Source organism: Camellia sinensis, chromosome 15, assembly GCF_055761805.1.
Source record: "Camellia sinensis isolate YWXY chromosome 15, ASM5576180v1, whole genome shotgun sequence".
Lineage (NCBI taxonomy): Eukaryota > Viridiplantae > Streptophyta > Magnoliopsida > Ericales > Theaceae > Camellia > Camellia sinensis.
In genome coordinates, this window is record NC_138975.1 from 141,490,461 (window position 1) to 141,515,712 (window position 25,252).

General features: G+C 38.3%; 1 protein-coding gene across 1 annotated transcript; it reads right to left on the minus strand.

Annotated features, from left to right (window-relative positions):
* Positions 1-503: 503 nt before the first annotated feature.
* Positions 504-25,252, minus strand: LOC114270111 (uncharacterized). The gene is made up of 12 exons (XM_082907636.1): positions 25,182-25,252; positions 24,828-25,056; positions 24,598-24,724; positions 3,635-3,708; positions 3,416-3,552; positions 3,049-3,283; positions 2,632-2,839; positions 2,004-2,074; positions 1,848-1,925; positions 1,038-1,125; positions 894-949; positions 504-792 (listed from the first exon to the last, which is right to left on the minus strand). The coding sequence occupies exons 1-12, from the start codon at positions 25,245-25,247 to the stop codon at positions 728-730; spliced, it is 1,434 nt and encodes a 477-aa protein (XP_082763762.1). The 5' UTR covers positions 25,248-25,252; the 3' UTR covers positions 504-727.

Here is a 25,252-nt window from a genome sequence, read left to right on the forward strand (position 1 = left end):
AAAATAGGGTTAGAGACTGTGTGATAATGAAAATAGAAACAAATTTGGTCCAATCTGCAACGATTATGTTGCTTTCATCTGCAATAGACATCAGAGTTTTCAAAAGGAACTCTTAATCTCTCTGGCTCTTTTCTAGAGTTTATCATCATGTCAATTCACATCAGAGTCAATTACAGGTATATTGATTCTCTTATGTGTATATATGAATGTGTGAAGAATGACCAAGCTCAAATTAGTTGAATTTTTAGTAGTGGCAGTCGAGGCAGTTACTGTGTTAGAGAGAGAGTGTGTGATAAAATTTATAAAAAAAAAAAAAAAAAAAGTTCACAAAAATATTAAATTACATCATTATATACAAAAATTACATCATTTTATACAAAAATTATGTATGTATTTTTTTATATCATTATTAAAAAAAAATGATGTCATGATATTTATTATGTCAATAAGGCCTACACTTACCATATTTTTACATGATATTTAATGTGTGACATAGATAATGGTTGTTGTAATAGTATCCATATAAGTGTCTTCAACCATTAATAGTTATGCGTGCAAAACAAAATAGTATAAAAATATAATAAACATAGAATTAATTTGAACAATTTTAATGGTATCACTGCTACATAATTCTTAAAAAAAAAATTCAAAGTCCAGTGGTTTCAATTGAACCCACTACTTCATGCATGGCCCCACCGCCCATGCGCATAGTTATCTACCTCTTCATCTACAATGTTCGTTGAAGCTCATCCATTAGTAGATGTGCAACTGATTTGTATCCCATCTCACGAGCTACATGTTCAATCCAACCAAACAGAAATTATACAATTAATAGGAGTTGAATTTGGATGATGGCAAAAACATGAATTTGAAAAATGTTAACTAGGACACACCTTTGAATATAGCAACCCCAGTTGGAACCTTCTTTCTCTTCCTTAAGCACAATGAACTATTCAACAAAAGAGCATAAAAACATGGAGATTTTCAAGAAATTCCACAAATACACAGTGCAAGATTGTACGGCAAAATAGATGTACCTGTTACATATCCAATATGGTTTAATTCCTTTATCCTCTATGCAGTGAGGGCACATCCATTGCTTATTTCTTCTCACCACCTCCATTTCTGGCAGATAATCAAGTCAAGTAAAAAAAAAATAGTAGATTCTTAGTTATCTTTTTGGATGGGACACGCTGGGGCTACAAATGAACCGAACTGTTCATGAACAAACTCAGCTTGGCTTCGCTCGGTTCGTTTAGTAAACGAGCCGAGCTCGAGCTCGCATAAGCTCGGCTCGTCAAGCTCGGCTCGTTTATCTTTATTTAAATTATATAATAAATATATTATTTATATATTAAATAATATTTAATAAATAAATATATATAAATAATAATATAAATAAATTATTTATATATTAAATAATATAAATAATATTTTTATTTAAACAATATAAATAATATTAAAAAAAAATTATCGAGCCGAGCTAAGCTCTAGTTCTATTAATGTTAACGAGCCGAGCTCGAGCTTAATAAACGAGCTAGATAAGTAAACGAGCCAAACTCAACCTGAGCAAAGCTCGGCTCAGTTCGGTTCTTTTGCAGCCCTAAGATACGCTATGCATGTGTAATTTTATATCTAAATTTTTGGATGGGATGAGAAATATTGGTTTGGGACACGCTTATCTATTCAATTAGCAATTCTATGGGCATTTTTTGAAATCAAAATTGTGGCAGACAATGCATCAAAAAATTGTGCTGAGTTGTGAGCTTTTATATAATATAATAGGATAATGTGATCATGATCAGAATGTGGCTTTAACCATTTCTTGAGTCATGTTTTCAGCTTACCTTCACCGTATCTAACCTTGAGACAAGCTCGGCAGAGAACACCATTGCTAGAATGACATACTGAACAGTCTGTCTTGCCTGTGTACGAAATGTTTGTAAATGTCACATCTACAGTATTTTTAAAATGTAAAAAAAAACTTCTAGTATAACACCAACCTAAGCACGGTTGATCCATATCTAGATCACCACACCGCTTACAATCTTCTTCAACACACAATGTCTTTTGCCTGCATTTTATTATTTCAAACTGATAATGAGCATCACTAACAATGTCTCTGTAATCAAACTGCCAGCATAGCTGTTGCAACTTAGCAAACCAAGAGATTTAAACCTAAAATCATTTCACATTGAAGCTTGACACACTTGAAAGAATTCGAAAATAGAAACCTTGAACTCACACATAGCTCATTATAAAACAATTAAAAGAAGAGAAAAAAAAATAAAAGGTTGCATAGAGATGTTCATCTAATTTATGCTGGCCATTGATTCTAATCATCCAAAACAAGTAACATCGATGTGCAATATTTCCCTACAAAATCAATCATCAAGTTGACTGTCATTTCCTTCTAAAATATGTCAACATGATGAGAGTAACAAGAAACAATCTCAGCCCAACCCAAAGAGAAAAAGGTGGGGAGAAGTAAATAGAAAATTGGAAAAATAGAGCAAAACTGTATTCTGATTTATTGTTCATCTGATGCAGACAATTGTCAGGTGGGATAGTAATATAGTATTATTAATTGGCTAAAAAAAATTGAAACCCACATAAGAAAAGGCACAGAACCTGCAAAAGTGGCAGCAAATTCCGAAAACAGGGTGGTAGACAGTGCCCCTGCTTTTGCTTGAGCAACGCCGACCCAACACATCGGGTGACAGCTCTAGCTTCATATTTGTACCCACCGCTAGCCTCACCAAAGGTCTGTTTGCAGATGTCTTCTCGTCTCCTTCACTATGCAGCTTCTCTTCACTCTTTCCAAAAAGCTTCACTTTCTCTGTTAACCTCAGATACAACAGAAAGTTAGTTAGCGGAATGTCTTGGTTGGATTCTTCTCTCCCTATCTTATTCTGTATTTATCATAAAAAAAGAAGAAGAATGATTCTTCTGTATTTATATTTCTTATTTTCTCAAGAAAGTCGAGTTTCATTACAAAAGTTCAAGGCAACACAACCCATTCTCTTACTCTCAGTACATTACACATACCTTTCCGTGGTGATATTGGTTCACTAGATGTCCCTCTTAACCGATTGGAGCGTTGCAATGGAATGTACTGATCAGATGTTATTGAGTCAGCAGTTGTTCCCTTCAACCGAGCAGAACAGCGCCGAGGAGTGCATTCATAATCGACTTTTTGGTATTTCTTGACATAAGTGTTCACTGGCGAAGCCAATCGAAGGTCTGAGATCGTCTTGTGCAGTCCCAGCGATGCCAATCGAGCCTGCTCATCATATCAAGAGTCACATAATCAAAATGCAGATAGAACCAAAAAAAAAAAAAGGCGGAAAAGAAAGAAATAAAGAGAGATATATGTGTATATATATAGAGAGAGAGAGAAGGGGGGGGGGGGGACCTGGTTCTCCAGAATTCGAGCAGTTCTGATACTTTCATAGTCACTCTTTGTTTCATGATGATTTGAGCATTTCTGAGCTTTTGTAGCCTTAAGAAAAGCTTGGCAGACAACACCATTACTAGAACAGTCTGTCATGCCTGTCTAGGAAATGTTTTTATGTTAAAGCTATTTAAGTAACTTCAGAATGTAAAAAAAATGAATTTGAAGTATGACACTAACCAATGCTTCGTTGATCCATTTCTAGATTACCACACTGCTGCTTACAATCTTGTTCACCTTTTAATGTTTTTCGCCTGAATTTAATATTCCAAATTCATAATAAGAATACTGAAAACTTTTTCTGAAAATTGAACTTTAAGATGAACAAAAGAACAGACTCTACTGAATGTTCATTTCTCAGCTCTAAGGCCATTCACTTACACTAGACACACACACACACAAACACACACATAACAGTTAAAGAAGAGGAGTAACTAACTACTAACCAACATCTGGAACCAGGAGACATGTAAGGGCTTGCAACTTGCTCCAAAGAAGCAACTTAAGAAACCACAATCCGTTTTGTGCAAGCAAGAAAAAACAGGATTATGAGATGAGAAATCACATAGATATTTGTCACACCAACGAATTGGAGGAGCAACCGATGAAAAGTGAAGATAATCTGCCACTGTAGGTTGCTTCTTTGCAGAACAAGAAACAAGATGGTGTCCAAAATAAACACAAAAATCCGCAGCGGAGTCTGCATCCAAAAATGCAGAAATATGGAGTGGACCAGGAACAAAGGGACACACCTTGATGTAAATAGCCTTGAATGCAAAATGATATCTTCTCAGATCTAATCAAAGCAAGATATTTCAGAGAGTCAACAAGATTTTGATAGAGTTCTAAATCAGGAAACGGATCATCACAATCCAATTGGGGACTAATTTTGACAGCAGAAGCAACAAGCTTACAATCAATCAGTCATAGCTGCTTTACACAGCAGGTCCTTATCATATTAGGTTGAGATAGAAACAGGCCTGAAAAGGATCTGAGAACTTCAATACCAAGAGATTAAGATCTTTCATTGCAAAAGCCGAATTGAGCTGTTGAATGAATGAAGGTACTGAGCATTATTTCTTGTAAGAACAATGTCATCCACATTCCAGTTGCAGCACTAATAAAAAACACTTGCTGCTTGAGAAATGAAGAAAACTTAGAAATGTAGTGTAATCATCATAAATTCCTAAGCAACTAGAATAACAATGCAAACTTCTTAGTTCTGCTTGTGAAATATCTGATTTCAAGATCAAATGTAAAGGTAGCCAATCTTTTTATTGCCGACTGAAAAAGAAAAACCACTTCAAGAAATGGTAGCTTAAATCCACCGCTATGAACTCTTTTCTGGCTCTTCTTCTCAAAAGAAAAAAAATGGAGCTATTTTTTAAAGCAAGGTCAATGGAAGTCAGACCGTTGTTACATTTAGGGGCAAAAAGACCAATATGCAAAGCGATGTCTTCAGAGAAAAGAAGGAAAAAAATAAAAATAAAGGACAAATTAGCCAATTCATCGTTTCAGCTTGAAGATCTTGATGATGTTGACATCGAATCTGTTTTTTCTTTACAAGAAGAAGCCACATTTAATCCAAATAAGGAATCCTCATAATCATGATGTTGATCATGATGTTGACGTCGAATCTGTTTTTTCTTTACAAGAAGCCACATTTAATCCCCAATAAGGAATCCTCATAATCATGATGTCTACATACTATTCATTTATTTAATTGGTTTCTAGTTAATGGTTTAATTGAATGCAAATAATTGAATTTTTGAATTATTTGTTTTAATTTTGTTATACTTATGTAAATGTAAATGATTGAATTTTGTTAACTTGTACTAATCCTAAATGTAAATAATTGAATTTTTGTTTTAATTTTGTTATACTTATGTATCCAATAGTTGAAAAGTTTGATTATTCTGTGTTACAGGTAAATTTTGTTCACCTGTTTTAATTTTATATGTTTGTTTTAACTCAATTTTTTTTCTTATATAATTGTTCTATATTTTTCTTTAGCACAGTCCAATTAGATAATTGTTCTTCAATGTGTTCTATTTCTTAACCACTAAGGGCTTACTAGAGGAACCTTCACTTGTTAAGATATTGAAAAATGTCATAAATATTCTTGCCATTACTATTGAGATAACTGTAGATGCCAACAGGTGGTTCTGTCTAAGCTCATGGTCATTACATGGCTTCCTGTCTAAATGACCAGCTTACAGACTTCTGCGACTTGGGTACTAGTCCAGTTATCTTAGTGACTTGAGATAACTTAAAGAACATTTAAGAATCCCAAATATAGTGGCTTTGATACCCTAAAGGATTCATGAGTCTTTTGCTTTCTAAAGGACTCTTGAACCATATTATCTTTTGGCCCTAACTTCCATATTCTCCTAGAAAAACCTTTACTTTTGAAATTAACTAGAAAAAGGTCAACCCTCTTTTCCCTCAAATTCTATATTTTATTCATGACTTTAAAATTCTTTGGATCGTGGCTTGGCAATACACTACTTCATATCCTCATAATACAATGTTCTGTTCTTAACCCGTCAATTTGCTACCAAATGGTGCAAGAATTATTCCATTCCAAACAATCATTATCCTGGTTTTCTCCTTCAATTTTATGAACAGTATATGACTGCCCCATCTATGACTTCTTCAAGTCTAAAATCTCAAAAATCATTTCATTATGATAATTTCAAGTCAGAATTAAAACAAAAGCTAAAGGAGAAATATCCTTCAATTTGTAAGAAAGATTTAAATCATAAGTATAAAAAAGCACTTAAAATGAAGATCTAACTCGCTGAGGCAGAAAAAGTTTCCTCAGAAGAAAAAGATGACTTATCTCTCAGTGTTTACCCAAAAGCAGGATACCTATGTCCACTAGCCCTCCGGACTCACCACCAAATATACCTAGTCAAAACCATGATGATGACTACTTTAACACGTGTCAAGGTGTTGATCTCAATAATTTGTGATTTCAGACCCAACGCAAATATCTCACAAGACGACAAAAAACTTTCTAGTACCAACCCATTCTTTATCAAAAGTAGATTATTGACAAAAGCAATTTATTCCAAAGCAAAAGCAGCAAACAAGAAGACCATGTGACGAAAAGACTCTAGCATTATCTCTTCGGACTTCAAAACAAACCAATTTATTTCTTAGGTCTATATAAGCGATAGCCAAGAAGAAGAGAGGGCATCGAAAAATTTTACTTTCAATTTCATATTTGTGAAATTAGTGGGTGTGAATAGTATGCTATTTTACTTTCAATTTCATATCTGTATATGCTATGTTTGGTTTGTTTAGAATAGTATGATAGTTTGTAAGTATTTTTTGTACTATTTATATTTTGTATAATATAATCATGTTTTATGCCAATTCTTAATCGTTTTTATTATTTACATAGATTAAGCTATTATCAAAAATTATTACAAAAACTAGAAATACAATATCCTCAGGCACACATTTTACCTATTGAAACTTGGGATGAACATCAAAGAAAATCAAATTTGGAAATATCAAGACCTTAGATGTGTTTTCTTCAACATAAGATTTTATTTTACAATCATTAAGGTTGACTATATTATATCAAATTTGGAAATATCAAGATTTGACTACTTGGGACTCCTATTGAGCGTGGGATCGTTTGAAAAATAATTAATTTTTTGAATTATATGGTGCATTATATTCATTTAGTGTCTTGTGATTTATTTGAAATTCTTCTTCAATATTATTAATTGATAGGGAATTCGATATCAAAACCAATATCATTTGTGAAGTGATTAAAGTCTTGGCAGACAGTGTGAGCAATGTGATTTGGTTGTGGCCTAGTAACCTGTAGAGGTGTGTGTTTATGGAATGATGATGTAAAGTAAACGGTGTTTGTGCAGGTGAAATTGGGTGGACTTTGAAGATCTTAATGATCTAGCTCGTAAGAAGCGAGACTTCTAAAATTGCAATACTACAGATCCATTTGGATTTTGTATAATGTGGTCGGGATTAGTTTGTGTGTGAGTATTATGTATGTGTATAGCATTATCGATGAGCCAAGTGTCATCATCCTCACCATCTGTTAATAAAACTTCATTCCATTTTATAACTCTAAGGACTATAATTTCAGATCTAGCTTGATGTGATTGGAAAAGGATTGTAGATCCTTGTAGACTAGTTGTATTCTTGAATCTAGGACAAGAAGTTGTCATAGCTTTGTAGTAAATACGATCAATATCCATTAAATTCAAAGCAGTTGAATCCATATTATATCTTTTTGTTTGAATAGTTAATATAATAATTGTTTTGTAAGATTGATTCCAATTGATTTCTAAATTCATCTGATATTCCAAAGCAGTTGAATTCGAGCCCAACATAGTGGGACAATTCCCTTAAATAATTGTTCTTCAATGTGTTCTATTTCTAAATCACTTTGATTAACCACTAAGGGCTTACTAGAGGAACCTTCACCAGTTAAGATATTGGAAAACATCTTAAATATTCTTAAGCTCTCACGATCTTAACACGGCTCCTTGCCTAAATGATCTAATGGTTTACAGACTTCTGTGACTTGTGTGTTACTCTGGTTATCTTATTAATCATTTAAAGAACATTTAAGAATTCCAATATAGAAATGGCTCTGATACCAAAAGGAGTCCCATGTAGTCAATCTTAACAATTGTAAAATAAAATCTTAATATTGAAGACAACATATCTAAAAGGTCTTGACATTTCCAAATTTGATATATTATTCTTTGCTGTTTATCCCAAGTTTCAATAGGTAAAATGCGTAACTGAGGATATTGAATTTCTAATTTTTATAATAATTCTTGATAATATCTTAATCTACGTAAACAGTAAAAATGATTAAGAACTGGCATAAAACATAATTATATTATACAGAATAGAAATAGTACATAAAATCACACTATTCTAAGCAAACCAAACACAACATATACAGATAAGCTTCACACTTTACTAATTTCACAAATATAAAATTGAAATTAAAATTTTTCTATGCCCTCTCTTCTTTTGGGCTATCGCTCATATAGACCTAAGAAATAAATTGGTTTTGAAGATTGCTTGAAGTCCGAAGAGATAATGTTAGAGTCTTTTTATCACATGGTCTTGTTTGCTACTTTTGCTTTGGAATAGCTTGCTTTTGTTAGGAATATGTTTTTGATAAAGAATGTGTTGGTACCCGAAAGTTATTTGTTGTCATGTGAGATATTTGCGTTTATACACAAAACAGAAATAGTACATAAAATACTTACAAACTATCACACTATTCTAAGCAAACCAAACACAACATATATTCACAAGCTTCACACTTCACTAATTTCACAAATATAAAATTGATATTAAAATTTTTCTATGTCCCTCTCTTCTTTTGGGCTATCGCTATATAGACCTAAGAAATAAATTGGTTTTGAAGATTGCTTGAAGTCCGAAGAGATAATGCGCTAGTCTTTTTATCACATGGTCTTGTTTGCTAGTTTTGCTTTGGAATAACTTGCTTTTGTTAGGAATATGTTTTTGATGAAGAATGTGTTGGTACCCGAAAGTTAAGTTATTTGTTGTCATGTGAGATATTTGCGTTGGGTTTGAAATCACAAATTATTGAGATCAACACCTTGACACGTGTCAAAGTAGTTAGCATCAAGGTTTTGAGTCGGTATCTTTGGTGGTGAGTTTGGAGGGTAATGGACATAAGTAACATTAAGAGATTGGGTCCAATAAGTCATCTTCTTCTGAGGAAACTTGTTCAGCCTCAACGAGCTGGATCATCTTCATTTTAATTGCTTTTTTATACTTGATCTAAATCTTTCTTAGAAATTGAGGGATATTTCTCATTTAACTTTTGTTTTAATTCTGACTTAAAATTATCATAAGCAAATGATTTTTAGATTTTGGACTTTAAGAAGTCATATATAGGGTAGGATGGATTGATGTTTCCTTTTCACGCTGTTCGCAAAATTGAAGGAGAGACCTAGGATAATGATTGTCTATAATGGAATAATTCTTCCACCATTAGGTAGCAAATTGGCAGGTTAAGAACATTGTATTATGAAATAGTGTATTGCTGAGCCATGATCCAAGAAATTATCATGAGGATATGAACATTGTATTGCTAAGTCAAGAATAAAATATAGATTTTTGAGGGAAAGGATGGCTGACCTTTTTCTGGTAAATTTCAAAAGATTCTTATGGAAGTTAGGGTCAAAAGATATAATATGGCTCAAGAGTCATTTAGAAATCAAAATGCTCTTGAATCCTTTAGGTATCAAAACCATTTTTATATTGGGGGTCATAAATGTTGTTTAAGTTATTACTAAGATAACCAAAGTAGCACCCAGGTCGTAGAGGTCTATAAATAGTTAAGGTCATTTAGGCAGAAAACAGTGTTAAGACCATGAGAGCTTAGGCAAAACCACCTATTGACAACTACAATTATCTTAATAGTAATGGAAGAATATTTAAGGCATTTTCCAATATCTTACCAAGTGAAGGCATGTGATTCAGTTTATTGGAATTTTCTATTTGATACTTTAGTGGCCATGGGGTTTCCTGAGCTGTTTGTGGATTGGATCAGGCAATGTGTGTCTATTTCAATGTTTTCTGTTGTGATTAATTGTGATTTGGAGAGATATTTTCCAGGGGCCAAGTGGTCCAAGGCAAGGGGATCCTAGGTTGTTTTTGGTGGTAAAAAAATTCTCTTTTTTGTTAAAGGCAATTTAACCTTTCATTCTAAATGGAAGACTTGTTCTGTCTCTTATTTCTGGAAGAGTTTTCTACGTCATAACTGTCGATTCATCCACAATCACATGCATCAAAGGAGCAGTGTCCATCTTGTTACAACACATAAACTAGTTTGCCAGAACCATAAGCATAAAAAAGAGTTAATAGGTTCCATGTTGATTTTTGTAGTGAAAACCAAAGAGGCAATGCCTACTTTCTTGTAGGAAATCTCTATAAAACCATCTTGTTTTTTCAAATAAATATAGGATTGGTGGACCGGATCGGACAAGGAATATGGTGAGTTGTTTCATAGTTTGTACAACCCAAGAATCAAGAAGAAGCTAAGGAGCTTAGATGTGTGGATATATGTCTTGAGAGACACAAGATGGGTGTTCTAGAGAATCAATAATCAAGAGCAAAGCTTCTCCCTAATTTAGTGAGTTGTATAGTCTGTATAACCCAAGAATTAGGAAGAAGCTAAGGAGCTTGGATATGTGGATATGTCTTAGGAGAGAGACACAAGATGGGAGTTCTAGAGAGAATCAATAATCAAAGCAAAGCTTCTTCCTAATTTTTGGGAAAAGCTAGATAAGAAGATTGATCAAAAGCACGATTCTACACACTCGATAGGCCACCTGGTAGTGAAGAGTTGCAGTACTGGCCTGGTTAGCTTGTTGTATGAACTATTGTATGAACTATTGCAATTAAGAGTTTAGAGAAGATGGGGGATCAACTAAAGGCATGTTGAAATTTGGGAGAAGAGTGTCAACATTTAAAATTGTATGAACTATTGCAATTCAAAGCATTTAGACGCGTGGGTTGTAGAGATTAGAGGCGATTGGTCGTTGATCTCTAGGAAGATGGTAGGCACTTCAATGGCCTGAGATCATCGGAGGAAGAAGAGGAGAAGACCAAGGCAAGCTTAGAGAGGAAAGGGGTGGCAATGTATGTTATGTGAATTCTTGTTGCTCTTGTTGTGTGTTTTTGGGTGCACTTATGATGCCGTTATATAGACTCCAAGAGTATTGGAGCCCAAGCAACCTCTAGAGGGTGATATAAGCCCTACTAGCTAGCTGTGTCCTATGATTCAGGTCCTTAGGAAGGTTACATCATAGGAGCTGCAACTATAGGTATGATGTATTGAGAGGCGTATCATATGTGCATCAGATGTAAGTGTAAGGTCAACGTTCCTTTCTCTAAGCCAGGTCAAAGGGAGGGAGTTGTCACTGTAGGGAGACAGCTACACGACCTTGATGATCCCGAGGTCTCAGCCTTTAATCTACAATCCTCTAATGATCCCAAGCGAGAGTGCCTAGGTCTGCTCCCAACCTAGGCAGCCAAGAGGCTGAGTGCATGGGTGAGCCCAGGGCTTATCGTGAAACGTAGGTGAGTCAAGAGTCTAACTATGTTGCTATGGAGCTGGGGTGAGTGGGTAGAGAATATATTTTTTGAGTTATGAAGGGCCATGGAGACCTCTAGGTGAGCCGGCTCTATGAAAGAGAGTTGTGACCTTGTTTTCATACTTGGTGGTGTGAATGCCCCTATTTAGGCTAGGCATACAACCCCAACTCATCGTGGTGCCTCAGGGGTCTGCCACGTGGATGTGTGATGGTGATGACGTGATGCTTGTAGGGCTCACCATGTGTCAAGCGTAATATACACATTAATGTCCCTCTATATAGATATTCTCATGAGAATGTGTGTACATGTATGACAAAGATGTTGAAAATATAAGTCATGCAATTAACAAAATTTGATTTCTTTTGGGTTAAAGGGAGATTTTTATTTATTTATTTATTTTTTGGTGTAAATATGATTCATGTATACAAAACTTCCTTGTTGCAATTTGGCATGATGCAGGTAGAGATTGATTGTTCAAGATGAAAGGGAAAGCTATTGTGTGTACCGTAGAAGAAAGCCGTCAAGAAATTACCAACCAAGGCAAGTGGAGAAGAAACTTCCGAACCTTCTGTCGAGCACTGGTTCCGTGCTCCTTACTTTGGAGTTGGGGATAAGTTCTGGTAATAGTTGGAGGACAATGGGACTGTCAATCTATCTCAGATTTTGTTGGGAGTACCCGAGGTAGAAAAGGGGGCGGAGGGGATGATAGCTCACGAGTCTATTATGCGGTTGCACGTAGAGCACGACCTTTACCTGTATGCATTTCCAGCTCATGATAGTTATGCTCTCACTAAGAATGGTGGGGGTTTTGATAATTGGGCTGAGGATGTGCTAACTAATCCTTCTTTCAAGGAGATTTTAAAGAATGCCAACGATAGTGCCATAGTGGCAAGTATTGGGCTGAATGTGAGGAGGGAATCATCATGGTTGAGTGTAGCATTTTTCCGTTGGAGTTCCAATTCTCACACCTTTGTTGTTTGGTGGGGGAAATTGACACCTACATTAGAGGATGTTTGCGCTTTGACGGGTTTACCTCTGCTTGGATACATTTGCCCTGAGTCATCTAAAGATTATATCCACTCTGAAAGCCTCATTTTCGAAAACGGGATTCCTATTGAGCGGCTATGACAAAGGAGGGGAGAACATTGGTCCGCAGCGTCGAGAACATTGTAAGAATACTTTTGGGGGGTGGCTATGATATTGGTATAGGGACTTGAAGTCATCTCCAAATGAAGGAACAAAGATAGGGGAAGAAGGGGTAAATGGTATCGGCACTTAAACTTGTCTTCGAAGAAAGGAACCAAGGTAGGGAAAGAAGGGGTAAATGGGCCCGGATATGAGAAGTATAAACACAATTCCACTTACCTTGTCGCTTTCCTTTCATACTAGTTGAGTTGGTATATTGTGGAGGGGCCGCCCAAGGATAGCATGTACAGACTCATCCGTGTTTGATATTGCCACTTATCTGGCCACTGGTCTTTCGGTTGTACTTGGGCCACTATTTTTGGGGACTATATACAGGCGGCTGGATATGTATCAGGTTGGGTAAAAAAGTTGAAGGGTCAGTATAATGTTATTAGCTATGTATTGACTTCCTTCCTTCAGATGTTCTTATATGAGCGATTTCCTAGACGCCCGACTGATGGAGAAGTGGAACTGTGCTTATACTTCTCATATCCGGGCACATTTACCTCTTCTTCTCCTATCTCGGTTTCTTCCTTCGGAGATGGGTTCAAGTCTCGATACTAGTATCGTAGTCCCCTCCCGAAAATATTCTTACAATGTTCTCGACGCTGCGGACCATGCGGACCAATGTACTTCCCTCATTTGTCATAGCTGCTCAATAGGAATCCCGTTTTCAAAAACGAGGCTTTCAGAGTGGATATAATCTTTAGATGACTCAGGGCAGATGTATTGGCAAGAGGATCCGCCATACCAAGCAGAGGTAAACCCGTCAAGGCGCCCATTTACCTCTTCTTCTCCTATCTCGGTTTCTTCCTTCGGAGATGGGTTCAAGTCTCAATACCAGCATCGTAGCCACCTCCCGAAAGTATTCTTACAATGTTCTCGACGCTGCGGACCATGCGAACCAATGTACTCCCCTCCTTTGTCATAGCTGCTCAATAGGAATCCCGTTTTCAAAAACAAGGCTTTCAGAGTGGATATAATCTTTAGATGACTTAGGGCAGATGTATTGGCAAGAGGATCCGCCATACCATACAGAGGTAAACCCGTCAAAGCGCAAACATCCTCTAATGTAGGTGTCAATTCCCCCCACCAAGCAACAAAGGTGTGAGAACTGGAACTCCAACGGGAAAATGCTACACTCAACCATGATGGTTCGCTCCTCACATTCAGCCCAATACTTGCTACTATGGCACACGCCGGCGTTCTTTAAAATCTCCTTGAAAGAAGGATCGATTAGCACCTTCTCAGCCCAAGTATCAAAACCCTCACCATTCTTAGTGAAAGCGTAACTATCATGAACTGGAAATGCATATGCGTAAAGGTCGCACTCTAACCGCATAACAGACTCGGGAGTTATTATCCCCTCCGCCCCCTTTTCTGCCTCGGGTACTCCCAACAAAATCTTAGATAGATTGATAGTCCCATTGTCGTCCAACTGTTTGCCAGAACTTATCCCCAACTACAAAGTAATGAGCACGGAACCAGTGCTGGCACTTCGAAAGCTTCTTCCTCACTTGCCTTAGTTGGTAACTTCTTGATGCTTTTCTTCAATGGACACACAACAACTTTTCTTGATGCTTTTCTTCAATGGTAACTTCTTGATGCTTTTCTTGAAAGCTTCTTCCCCACTTGTCTAGGCTTGGCATTTCTTCATATGTCCATGCAAAAACATCCGAATACTTCTTAATTAACTCGACAAGGGGCCCTCCTGAAAGGGTTTTTGAGAGCTAGTTATGACTACTACCTTCATTGTTGTAAATTGCTTTGACACATTGATAGTAGGTGGAGGGAATTGTGGCGTATTTGTGGAGCCAAGTTCTCCCTAAGAGGGCCTGATAGGTCGTCTCTACTTCTATGACATGGAACTAAGTGGTGGAGCGGATTGGTCCTACTGCCAAGTCTAATTGAACATGCCCTATGGTTTTGATTTTTTGATTTCCAAAACCAGTGATGAAAATGGTTTGTCTGACTAGGTGTTTTTGTGAGATCCCAACTGCCTAAAAAGTAGAATAGGGCATTACATTGAGTGAATACCCTCCATCCATGAATCCTCTTTGAAACTCCATCCCATTGATGAACACTGGGACGTAAAGGGGACGGTTATGTGGGAACGATACTTGCATATTTGCCTCGGTAAAGGTTATTATTTGCCAAGGAGTTATCTCAAAACACTTTCCTAACAGATCCACTTACACTCATGCATGCCTTACCATTTTGTTGCGCAAGTCTTAAAAAGACCATGGTAGCTTCGAAACATGTTGTTTCTTCTGACAAGCTGAATTGACCTTGCTGAATTGGCCAAAGAACTATCGCATGCCTGGTCTCGAAGTTTGGACAAGTGAGTTGTGAGATCAGAGAGCTCACACACCATTGGTTTTTCCATCTCATCATAATGCGAAAGCATCATGACCGTCTTGCCGTTGTCTTTATGAAGAGGATCTTTTAAGACATCCTCTGTCTGGCGACAAGGTAGCTCCAAAGCAGCGCCATGTTGCTTTTTCAGACAAGCTGAATTGGCCAAAGAACCATTTTAACTTTATCGATTTCTTAAGAGCGCTATCGCATTCCTGGTCTCGAAGTTTGGACAAGTGAGTTGTGAGCTCAGAGGTGAGCTCACACACCATTGGTTTTTCCATCTCATCATAATGCGAAAGCATCATGACCGTCTTGCTGTTGTCTTTATGACGGGGGGGGGAGAGGATCTTTTAAGACATCCTCTGTAAGGTAGCTCCAAAGCAGCGCCAGCCATCATCTTTCGAACTAGGGATCTGAGCGCCCAACATTCCGTGGTAGGCTTGTTTGACGGAACGTGTTATATGCAATAGTCTGCCCGCGCTTGATCCTTTTTGGTGGCGACCTTGGTTCAGGGAGGAGTGCTTGTGCCTCGTCGACCGAGGCGGGCAACGGTAGGGGAACTTGATCAAATTTTCTCTTTTTTGTGGTTGCGTCAGTTAGGCCTCCATGAGGAAGGTGGAGGTGCCGTTGCTTGCCATGAATGAGGTTGTGGAGCTTCCCTTCGTACCCCGATCTTACTGTTTCACTTGTGTTTTGAGCTGTAGTACATAAGGCGGAAAAGTCGGGGAAGTGGTGGTTGACCAACTAGAGCTTGTAAGGCGTGAGCATCCCTTCGATGCACATTGACACCAGTTGATGTTCTTCTATCGGGTCTTAAATGTCCACTACTTTTTTCTTGAAGTGGTGGACATAAACAAGAATGTCCTCCCTAAGTCGTTGTATTTCCCTCATAAGATGAAGTTAGCCTTTATTCGACGTAAAAGAACTTGATATAAAACTTTTTCACCAAGTCCTCCCATGAAGCCAGCGGCGAAGTTGGCATACCATGAGAATGCCCGATTTGTGAGGGACATGGAGAACTCTCTCATGCGGAGGTTTCGGTCTTCTTGGTAGGCACCAAGGGTGTCGAGAAAGCGCAAAACATGTTCCCTAGCGTTTCCTTTTCGTGCGTCAAAACAGATAAACTTTGGTACAAATATGAATAGGGTAAGGGGGACAGAGGTCTAGTTTTGGAGAGGTAGGGATGTGACCCTTGTTTGTCTGAAGTAGGTTGTATATGTGTTCTTTCACTTCGTCCAATGGTAGGGGGGTTGTATATGTGTTCTTTCACTTCGTCCAATGGTAAGGGGGTTGGACTGAAAGAACCTGGTCTGGCGGGAGAGCGGTGAGAGTTCTGCTGACCAAACCGACTTATGGCGAGGGTGCTTGGGTTGGAGCCGTTGAGGGGTGCGGAGCAGCTGTCTGTCCTTTTGCTTGGTTTTGCAAGTTGTTTCGAGGAGCGGGGGTTAGCCTCTAAGCCATTCTGAGCAGATGGCGGAATGCCATTTTGTGATGATGAAAGGGGGTTAGATGATGATTGAAGTGTGGGTGCCCTTTGTAAGGCTAGTGTGGGCATCTATCAAGTGTTGTTAGTTTTGTTGGAGAGACTAATGCACGGAGTTGTTCCACTATGGCCGGTTGAGAAGATTGTTCCTCCAGAAAGCCATCGGGGTTGTGTTCCAAGGTTTCCACTAGAGTCTCCCTCCCTACTGCCACCTTGGGATGCCGCTGTGCTGGTTTCGGTGTTCTTTTTGGGTGCTATGTAAAGGGGGCACGACTCTTCCCCAGTGGTGTATAATGTGGGTTGTAGAGATTAGAGGCGATTGGTCGTTGACCTCTGGGAAGATGGTAGGCATTTCAATGGCTTGAGATCACCGGGGGAGGATGATGAGAAGACCAAGGCAGGCTTAGAGAGGAAAGGGGTGGCAGTAAGAGACTTTGAACACTTAGTGTATATCAATTCTTGTTGTTCTTGGGTGCACTTATGATGCCGTTAACTCCAAGAGTATTGGAGCCCAAACAACCTCTAGATAGGTGGTGGTGAGTTCTCCTCGACTCGACAGGAGGGTGATATCAGCTGTGTCCTATGATTCAAGTCCTTGGGAAGGTTGCATCATAGGAGCTGCAGCTGTAGGTATGATATCTTGAGAGGCGTATCATATGTGCATCAGGTGTAAGTGTAAGGTCAACGTCCCTTTTTCTAAGCCAGGTCAAAAGGGGGGAGTTGTCATTGCAGGGAGACAACTACACGACCCTGACGATCCCAAGGTCTTAGCCTTTTAATCCATAATCCTCCAATGATCCCAAGCAAGAGTGCCTAGGTCCTGCTCCTGCTCCCAACCTAGGCAACCAAGAGAGTGAGTGCATGAGTGAGCCAAGGGCTCATCCTAAGCAGCTAAGTAAATGTTGGTGAGCCAAACATACGTGAGCCAAGAGTCCAACTATGTTGCTATGGAGCTGGGGTGAGTGGGTAGAGAATATATTTCTTGAGTTAAGGACCATAGAGAGCTATCAAAGTGAATTGTGACTTTGGTTTCATACTTGGTGGTGTGAATGCCCCCATTTAGGCTAGGCATACAACCCCAACTCATTGTAGTGCCTCAGGGGTTTGCCACGTGGAAGTGTGATGGTGATGACGTGATGCCTGTAGGGCTTGCCACGTGTCAAGCATAACATAGATACCCACATTAGGTATTTCGAGGAATTTGGTGTCAAGAATTGCCATTCTTGAAACAACAGGTTATATCCTTTATGCCTATGGAATGAAAGAGCTAGATTAATAACCCCGAAGTAAAGATGGGTATATCTTTCCATCTGCCAGTGTCGTGGGAGTTCCTCAGGATGCTAAGAGTCACCATTTGTTCGCCTTCAAAAGAATGGATCAAATGATTGGGCATTCTAGATAATAATCACTAACAATGTCTCTACGGTAAAACAATGGAGAATAGGTAAGTGATCCCGCAAGAGTATTTTGATCACGAACAAAGATGAAAGTTTTGAAGAGAACAGTGAGGGGAAAAATTCCAGTGAGAACTAGCAGAATTCTCATGCTCTACTTATTCCTTTCTATGTTCCAATGGTCACAACCTTAAGATTGGACTAATTCATTCTGGATAATAATCACTAACAATGTCCCTATTGTAAACAATGGACATGGTAAGTGATCCTGCAAGAGTATTGATCATGCATAAGATGAAAGTTGTTAAAGAGAACAGTGAGAGAAGAAATCCCAGTGAGAACTAACAGAATTCTCAAGCAAAGTGTTACGACTTGCAAGTGAACCGGAGTCTAGGTTTTGATAAACCTGATAAGTTCACGACTGGTCAAGATTTTGGTGCTGTTTCATGGAAAAATAAGTTGTTTACAAAGGAACAGAAGTATGAAAGAATGTCCTCCTCTTATTATCCTCCTTCATTAAGGAATAAGAAGGTGGTTGTGTCTCTTTTGAGGGAAGTAAAAAGCCTTGGTGCTAAGAGATGGAATGAATAGTGGCTACTTTTTGGATAAGAAGTTGCATTTTTTGGTTGCGAAGAGCATTGCCTTCAAAAATATGAGCCAAGTATGGTTTGGCTGAGGTTTTTTTCTAATGAGCAAGGCTTTTTCTTCTTTCAATTCAAGAAGGATGGAGCTTACAGATGGAGCTTATAGACAAGCTGTTGATGCTGGTCCATGGTCTTTTCTGGTGGAAGTAAAAAACCTTGGTGTTGAGAGATGGAATGAATGCATAGTGGGCTACTTTTTGGATAAGAAGTTGCATTTTTTTGCTGTGAAGAGCATTGCCTTTAAAATATGAGCTAAGTATGGTTTGGCTGAGGTTTTTTCTAATGAGCAGTCCTCTTTCTTCTTTCAATTCAAGAAGGATGGAGCTTACAGACAAGTTGAAGCTGGTCCATGGCACTTTGGAGGGAAATTGATAATTCTGAAGCAATGGTAGCCTTATATGAAGTTGGAGAAGGAGTCATCTACTAACGTACCTTTGTGGGCTCAATGTTTTAATGTTCCCTTGGAACTATGGAATGAGAAGGGCCTGAGTTATGTGGCTAGTGCAGTTGGAAAGCCTTTGTATGTAGATATGTTCACGGAAAATTGTCAAAAATTAAATTTTGCTATGATTTGCATTGAAGTAGATGTTAATGTTGATTTGCCTGACTCCATTGACTTGTGTTTTGCTAAGCTTACTTTGAAGTATCCATGACATCCTAGTAGATGTGGAGTGTGTAAGGGTGTTTAGGCATAATGAGGTTCTAATGTGATATTTAGGCATAATGAGGTTCTAATGAGGTTCTAAGGTGTTTAGGCATAATGAGGTTCTAATGTTTAGGAAAGAAGGTACAGGTAAAGGGGAGGCCCTTGCGGCTAGGGATTCAAATTGGATTGTCCTAAATCTGCATGTGATATTTGGCAAGGATCTATGTTGAAATTAGTTGGTTCTATTGCTTCTCTTGGCAAGAAGCAAAGCATGTCCCAGGTTTCTAACATGTTTGAAATTTTGAATGTGGTAGCTGGAGATGTGTCTAGTTCTGGTGCAAAGGTTTTGCCAACTCTACCTATTATTGTGTCTGCTATGGGGCAAGATGACAATTGTTTGGATAGTGCTTCTGATTGTATGCTTAATCATGATGCTTGGGGGTAAACCATGGTATGAAGGTGAGGGTTTCCATCTTCGTGGAGCTTCCTTGTGACAAGTATATAGTATGGCTAACAGGCTAGTTGGAGAAGGGATTGAAGGAGTTCTAAGAGTTGTTCTTTTGGGCAAGGGCATTGTGGGTAGGTGAGGAAAGCATTATTGGCATAGAAACGGAAAGAGGCTTGGCGAGGCATTTTGTAGAGATAAACAGTAAACTCACACCGGCCGTACAAGGGCGTTAGTTAAAAAACCTGGTGTGAGTGGTGTGACTTGGGGGGGGGGAGGGGCCTGGTGCTGATCTGGACCGTCCATTATTGTACTTGTGGACATGAGTATGGATGGGGTTAAAAGGAAGTCACACCCGGGGCCCAAGTGCGAGTGATGTGAGTACTTTTGATTCCTTTGCCGGATAGTGCTATACACGTGTCATGTTTCTGGTGGTTTACGTGGTTGTAAAGTAAAGATATTTTCAGAATGATTGATATAAAGCAGAGGAGGGAAAATGATTATGCTTTTGAATTATTTTGAATGGAGAATCTTCGTCCTTACACGTGGGCCTTCTCATGGGTTTGTGGAAGGAGAAGATGTTTTGGAGGATTCCAATGCTGAAGTAATTCGCTCAGATGATTGAAAATGATCAGTTGCAGGAATTGAAGCCTAAAGTTGAGGGGGCGGTGTGCCTAAACGTGGGGCTGAAGTTTGGTTCTTGGAATATTAGGGGTCTCTTAATGACCCTGTTAAGCAGCAAGGTGTTAAATCCTTGATTCTTGATCATCAATTAGATTTGTTGGGTACAGTGGAGACCAAAATTCGGTCTGCGAACTTGGATACTACTATTAGTCATTGTGTTCCTTGTCATTAGGTAAATGTTCATAATATGGGATCTCTTCCTATTGCTAGAGTAATTTTGGCTTGGAACCTGATAAGTTTCTGAATTCATGAAGTCTGACCAAGTCGTTATTGTTTTGAATTAGAGTTTAGTTAGTAAAAAACTTAGTTATGTGACTATTGTCTATGGTTTTAAGAACATTGTCTATGTGACTATTGTCTATGTGACTATTGCCTATTGTGGATCGGAGACGATTGCCGTCTGAGCTACGATATTTACATGTTTGTTTTCGGGACAATGCTTGGATAACTTCGGGTGATTTTAATACCGAACTGAGGGATTTGAAGCTGTTGCTGATGTTGATTTTAATATATGTATCGTGGCTATTGAAGTGGAAGAACTGGCTGCTAAAGGGTGCTGGTTTACTTGGTCAAATAAAAGGGGTGGCTCGGGTCATAATAAAAGTAGGATTTTAGGGCTTTGGTGAATATGGCTTGGATGGATCAATTTCCTACTTGTGAAGCTGTTATGCATGTTCCAGGTATTTCAGATCATTGCCCTATCACTGTGATTGTTTTTTGTATGATCCAAACAGAAGGAAACCCTCTAAATTCTTTGATTTTTAAATGAGACATTGGAGTTTTCCTTCTTTACTTGCTAATTCATTGGTTGGCTGATGTGGCTGGTTCTCCTATGGCTAGACTATATCTCAAATTGAAACAGTTGAAGCCTGTTCTTAAAAATTTAAATAACGGGGCATATTCTCAAATAGATAAGAAAGGGTTGGAAGTTAAAACCTTCTTTGCACATACCTTGAATTGCTGGTTGTTCAAGAGTCCTTTAGAAAACAAAAGGCTCGGGTAAAATGGCTTGCTTTGGGGGATCAAAATTCCAAGTCTTTTCATCACAAAGTTAATATTTATAGGATGCAAAACAGGATTCTAAGTTTGGTTGGTGCTTCTGGATGATCCCAAAGAGATTAAGCATGGCATCATTGATTTTTATAAGAATCTTTTTTGGGTACTCCTTTTGAGCAAAAAAAGGATGCTAGAAGTTGCTTGGCTACAGTTGTTCAGTCTAAAGTTCCTAATGAACTGGGATAAAGCCCCATGACCTGATGGGTATAATGCTGTTTTTTTTTTTTTAACAGAAAAATTGGGATGTTGTTGGAGGGGATTTAGTTTTAGCAATTCAGAGTTTTATAAGGTTTTGCCTTGTGTGGTTGGTGTGGCCCAATCAGCTTTTATTAAAGGCAGGAAGTTGTGAAGAACTATCTTAGAGATGATGGTATGCCTCGATGTGCTATTCAAATTGACATCATGAAGGCATATGATTCAGTTGCTTGGAATTTTTTATTTGATACTTTGGTGGCCATGGGGTTTCCTGAGCTGTTTGTGGATTGGATCAGGCAGTGTGTAATGTTTTCTGTTGTGAGGCTTGAAACATCATATTTGGCTTTTGCTAATGATTTATTCATCCTTTGTGGTGCCGATGAGAATTATTTTCAGTTAATTCAGGATACTTTGCAGGAATTATTCTATATGTCAGGGTGGAAGCCTAACCTTCAGAAGTCTGCTATATTTTTTGCTGGGGTTTCTGAGACTATGACTGTTAGTTTAAAAAATATCTTAACAATTCCTGAAGGGCATTTCCCTACTAAGTATTTGGGAGTCCCTCTTGTATCTCCAAGGTTAACCTCCCAGGACTGTGAATTGTTGAAGTCCAAAATATTAGGTAGAGTTAAGAGTTGGACCACTAAATATGTCTATCATATAGGGGCCAAGTACAACTTGTAATCTCCATTTTATTCAGCATTCAAGTATACTGGAGTTCTATATTTCTATTGCCAAAGACTGCATTGTGTAGTATTGACAAACTTCTGAAGAATTTTTTGCGGACAGGGAGTGAGTTAAGGTACTACAGTGCAAAAGTGAAGTGGATGCATATTTGTGCACCAAAGGCTGAAGAGGGCTTGGGATTCAGAAATTTGAGAGAGTGGAATAAGGCCACTATGCTAAGACAACCTTTGTGGGCTTTAAGTAAGAAAGCTGATTCTTTGTGGGTTAAGTGGGTCCATACTTGTGTAATTAAGGGTAAGTGTCTTCCTACTGGGGCATCTTGGACTGTCAGGAAGTTTTTTGAACTAAGAGCTGTGGGGCAGCCTTTGATCAATATATCATTGGTGATGGGACTGTTACATTTCCGCGATTTGATAATTGGCATCCCTTGGGTCCTTTGAATAAGAAATATGGGGAAAGGGTTGCTTTTCATATGGGCATGGCTTTGAATAGCAGAGTTTCCTCTTATCATTAATTTTCGGAATTGGAAGTGGCCTAGAGGTAGAAGAGTGGTTATTACTGAGATTAAAGCTAATACCCCTGCTAGCTTCGTATCGAATCCTAATAGGCCTTGACTCAGTGTTTTGGCTACCCTCTAGTAATGGTGAATATACTGTGGCTTCAGCTTGGCAAGCAATTCAAATGGTATTCCCTATCGTCCCTTGACATAAATTGGCATGGTTTCCTCAAAATGTTGCTAAGTGGAGCTTTGTGCAATTGGTTGCTGTTCTGAGATTGAAGCTAATACCCTGCTAGCTTTGTATTGAATCCTAATAGGCCTGAATCCGTGTTTTGGCTACCCTCTAGTAATGGTGAATAGCTTGGCAAGCAATTCAAACAGTATACCCTATCGTCCCTTGACATAAATTGGCATGGTTTCCTCAAAATGTTCCTAAGTGGAGCTTTGTGTAATGGGTTGCTGTTCAGAGGGGACTGGCTACAATGGATAGGTTGTTTAAGTGGGGGATTGTTTCTGAAAACAAGTGTGTATTGTGCAATGGGTTGATAACGATCATTTATTTTTTTGTTAAGATTTTTCAGCATATACTTGGACTGTTCTTTTGAGGAGAATTCTTCCTGGTAGAAGAATGCCTGACTTTTGCTGAAGAGTGTGGAGGTAAGGCTATTACAGATTATGTTTACAGGTTGACCCTTGCTGGTACTATGTATCATGTTTGGAAGGGAAAGGAGTCAAGAAGATAGAAATGGGTGATATTAGAGCTAATCTTAGCTCATTAAGGAATGTAAAATTTTGTCCTAGTGCTAGAAACAGGAGTTGTGTCATGTGAAGTTTGTTTTATTTCAAACCATCCCCAGCCCTTCCCATCAATGTTACAGGAAGGTTCCTACCACCCCAAGGGTTTGAGAGGGTCCACCAAATTATGGTGCGATCACCTCTCATTTCTTCACCTATAATATATCTGCAATCATAGATGTTGCATCTTTGCAAACCGAGAGATTTACCAGAAACCAGGTCATATGACCGCACTACAATGAAGTCAAAAATAGTAACACCTTGAACACACACATAGCTCATTATAAAACAATTAAAAGAAAAGAGACAAAACATAAAAGATAAATGATCCAGTACAACTTGTAAACAAGAAAACTATAACTAATTAATTCATTAAAAAGAGAAAGACAGAGATGCTTAACTGATTCAAGGTGGCCATTTCTAATCATCCAAAACAATATGTTCAAACTTTTATAAATCAAGAAATGAACAGTCATTTCCTTTTGGATCTCACCCCCAAACCCAAACCCAAAAGAGAGAGAGAGAGAGAGAGAGAGCAAAGACAAAGGAAAAAAGAAGTGAAAAGGGGCTAAAAATGAACAGTTATCTGATGTTTACAACCTTCAACTAGACTATAGAAGAAAATCTCAAAGCCTTCATCAAATGAAAAGGGGCTAAAAATGAGCCCCAAATCCTTCATCAAATCAAATAAATGATAAATCAAATTTACAAAGGTCATATTTTTTACTCAAATCTGATGAAATTTTACAAGGAGCAATGATTGGTTAACAGGTCATTTTGTGATGAGCTCTTGAATTTTTCAAAAGATCTTAAACTTTTTTAACCAAAGTTTCACTCAAATTTGACCGAGAGAGAGAGAGAGAGAGAGAGAGAGAGTAGTGGACATGGCATGACCAAATTAAGAGTACCTTGAAACCCACATAAGAGAAGGAGCATAACCTGGAAACAGAGGGGTAGACACTGATCCTGGTTTCGCTTGCGCAAGGCCGATCCAACACCTCCGGCCTCTTCTCTTCCCTTTCACTACTCGGCATTTCTTCACTCTTACCAAAAAGCCCCAATTTACCTAACCCACAAATCAAAAACAAGAAGAAATGAGCCTAAAAAACAATTTTGAAATCAACACAACCCATCTCTCAGTTCAAATCAAAATATACATGTATGTATACCTTTGTGGGGTGAAATTGGTTCACCATGTGTTCCTCTTAACCGATTGGATCGTCGAAATCGAATGTGATCAGATGTTGCGATTGAGTCATCGATTAATCGATTCAACCGAGCAGAACGGCGCTGAGGAGTGCTTCCATAATCGACTTTTTGGTATTTCCTGACATGACTCTTCTTCATGGATCGAAGCTCTGAGATCGTCTTTCGCGATCCCATCGATGCCAATCGAGCCTGTTCTTCATTTCATATCAACAATCGCACAATCAAAATGCAGAGAAACCCCAAAAAAGTGATATATATCTATATATATATATATATAGAGAGAGAGAGAGAGAGAGAGAGAGAGAGAGAGGGACTTGGTTGTGGAGAATTTGAGCAGTTCTGATGGCTTCATAGTGGTTCTTTGATTTAAGCCTTCCCATTGTTT

What these genes read in the sequence shown, in the direction of transcription:
- LOC114270111 (XM_082907636.1), bottom strand. Translation starts at nt 25,247, where the DNA reads ATGGGAAGGCTTAAATCAAAGAACCACTATGAAGCCATCAGAACTGCT. An exon ending in ACCAATATCACCACGGAAAG is followed by an intron (nt 2,840 to 3,048) that starts GTATGTGTAATG and finishes TGAGGTTAACAG; the next exon opens with AGAAAGTGAAGCTTTTTGGA. An exon ending in ATTTGCTGCCACTTTTGCAG is followed by an intron (nt 2,075 to 2,631) that starts GTTCTGTGCCTT and finishes AATAAAATGCAG; the next exon opens with GCAAAAGACATTGTGTGTTG.